Here is a 2,500-nt window from a genome sequence, read left to right as displayed (position 1 = left end):
CCCGATGATCTTGATGGCCAGTTTCCCAGTGCAAGCAGTGATATCCTGACTTTCTTGTTTTGTTTGTTTGCTCATCTGTAGACATCGGCTATGGGAAAACCGAATATTATCCATCGTCTAATTCGACAAGGTTTGTCATTACAGGCATACCATCAGGAGCCAGCAGCTTCAACTTATCACGCTGCACTTTCAGTGACTTCAGCCGATATGAGGCTGCGTATCGATTCTCCTCTGATCGCTGGGTCCACAAGATTTCCTACGGTCAGCTTGTTATAACTCCAAACTATGTGGACACGTTTGCCATGATAAACATCATCAGTACCAAGTGCATGGATAGTAACTTCCCCTGCAATTTGGACTGCGAAGCTGGCTTCTATACTGAGAATGGCAAAGCCTCGCCAGTCACCTCTTACGAACTGCCTTCTTATGTTCATACTCCTCGTTTTGAAGGTACGTCAAGTTTTGTATTTAGACTTTAGCCCTTTCCATGGCCCCATAAAACAGTCAACAGCCTATATACGGAATTCAACAATTGTGTACTAGTACCTTAATTGATCTATAGTTGCAGTACACCTTGGAGGATTGCTTTTATCTTGGGCTCTCCAGAAAGCTCTGGGCATGAGCAACACACCTACAGTGCGTTTCAAAAATATAGACGCGTGATTTCAAAAAATCGTTAGGCCAGCATCTATACCACATAAAACCTGTAATCACTTTGTGCATAACAATTTCGAAATTGGGCGTTTGCTATCCAATCGCTTTAAAAACTTGATATGAGAGTAATTGCAGGGAGGACCTGAGCAATATTCCGAAAAAAATTCTCATAAAGCTCCAGCCAAATTTGAAATATTTCAAAAATACCATGCGTCTATATTTTTGAAATGGACTGTAGCTACAATTTGACACCAAGCGTGCCATGGGTCCAGCGCTGCAGCCCAGTGAAATCGCCCCGGTGCTTGTACGACGCCGAAAAACGAGATGCAACAGCCGCTTCTCCCTCTCTCCTAGCTCAATTGTTGTACGGAGTCCTGCAAAACCAGGCTCTCATCTGAATCAGTGTCTCTTTGGCAACACTCAGCTGTAAAGGGAAAACCCCATCCTCAAGATACAGCTCGCCCACTCAAATCGAAAATGAGCCGTGACGCAGATCGCGAGGGTCATGCATGGTAGCCTTTCACTCTAACGCTTCAGCGATTGTTCCTACAGATAGCCTGTAGGTTGCTCTTCAAACAAAATATTTTAGATGTGTAGTTTGGCCAAAAATCGCTTGAGTGACAATAGAGTAAATTGTGTGTTGCCCTCTACGTGGGAGCACGTGCTTTTCCTGCCAACTAATTACTTGAATTTTCACTTGACTTGCTCATTACTGCCAACCAGAGCACACGAGAATTCCATTGAACCTTCCACTCCGTAAACCTGCAAGAAAACACCACTCCCTGCTCAATACACAGTCTTTCGCAGAATTAACCCCTTATCAGTAGAGCTTGAGTAGGCTAATGAAATTCGTGCTCTGAGAGCACTGCATTATGTAGTGCTCTCCAAGCCTAAATCACCACTGAGGATACCAATTTACAGTGACACTCCGTTTCCGGCGCAAACGACAAACACACGGCGAGCTACAGACAACAGCGTGAGTCAGTGCTGCTCATTGAGGTGCTGAACAAATGCCGAGGACGTTTGACCATTCACGACTTACGGTGGTTTGGGAGAAAAAACGATCGCTGGTGCTCGATTTTCTTGTGCGAGACCGTGAAAGGGGTGCGGATTCTTGAAAACATGAAACTTAGCTATCAACCTGAGACTAGCCTGACACACAAAATAAATGATCTTTCTCATGCCTTTTGGCCACACTGACGTGCAGGGGGACCCTAGTATTATGGTGATCACCTACGCTCTATGTGTCATGTGGATAGGTGCAGAAAACGTGCGTGATAATGTGTTATTCTTCGCGGCTGCTTCTGCTGCTGCTGCCACATCTGTTTCCGAGCGCAACTTTTGTCTTGCAGAACCTCTCCAATTGATTCGTTAGGGGCTGGTGGGTAAAGGGATCAAAAAAATGTCGTTTTCGCTAATGCGTTGGGGTGCGGGCAATCTCTTTTTCCACTTAAAATAGGCAACCTGGCAACGCTTTAATAAACGTCTTTTCTTCTGTATTCTTGGTGGCGGGATAAGCGAGGTTTTACAGTAATGCTTGCAGTCGGTGTTCTTTATCAGCTGGTCCTTGGATAAGCAAGGTTTGACTGTAATGCTAGTATCCGCTTCTGTACAGTTCACCTTGCGAATAGCCCCCCCCCCCCCCTCCCCCGATCGGCCCAAGGGAAAAGTGTTGTGATTCGCGAGTTGCCGTTGTTCTCACAAATTAACGTATGCCGTCTAGGGGTTACTTGGTCTGAAGGTAGTGTTGTAACTGACTTTCTCCACCTGCTCCCAGCCCCGTGCCATCTCCACACTCAGACAATAGGACGACAATAACCACATTTGAAAGACTGTTTAGGCCATC

At 45.7% G+C, this 2,500-nt stretch overlaps 1 protein-coding gene across 1 annotated transcript in view; it reads left to right on the top strand.

The window, feature by feature from the left end:
- The window catches only part of LOC135826326 (mucin-2-like), a 92,078-nt gene that overhangs the window by 77,479 nt on the left and 12,099 nt on the right, over nucleotides 1–2,500 (top strand). Inside the window, exon 10 of the mRNA XM_065338945.1 lies at nucleotides 82–450. Within this exon, the coding sequence (XP_065195017.1) occupies nucleotides 82–450 (369 nt within the window). The remainder of the gene's footprint in view (nucleotides 1–81; nucleotides 451–2,500) is intronic.

Source organism: Sycon ciliatum, chromosome 10 (genome assembly GCF_964019385.1).
Source record: "Sycon ciliatum chromosome 10, ocSycCili1.1, whole genome shotgun sequence".
NCBI classification, from domain to species: Eukaryota; Metazoa; Porifera; class Calcarea; order Leucosolenida; family Sycettidae; genus Sycon; species Sycon ciliatum.
Note: the sequence above shows the minus strand (reverse complement) of the source record. Positions and strands in the feature narration are given on the sequence as shown.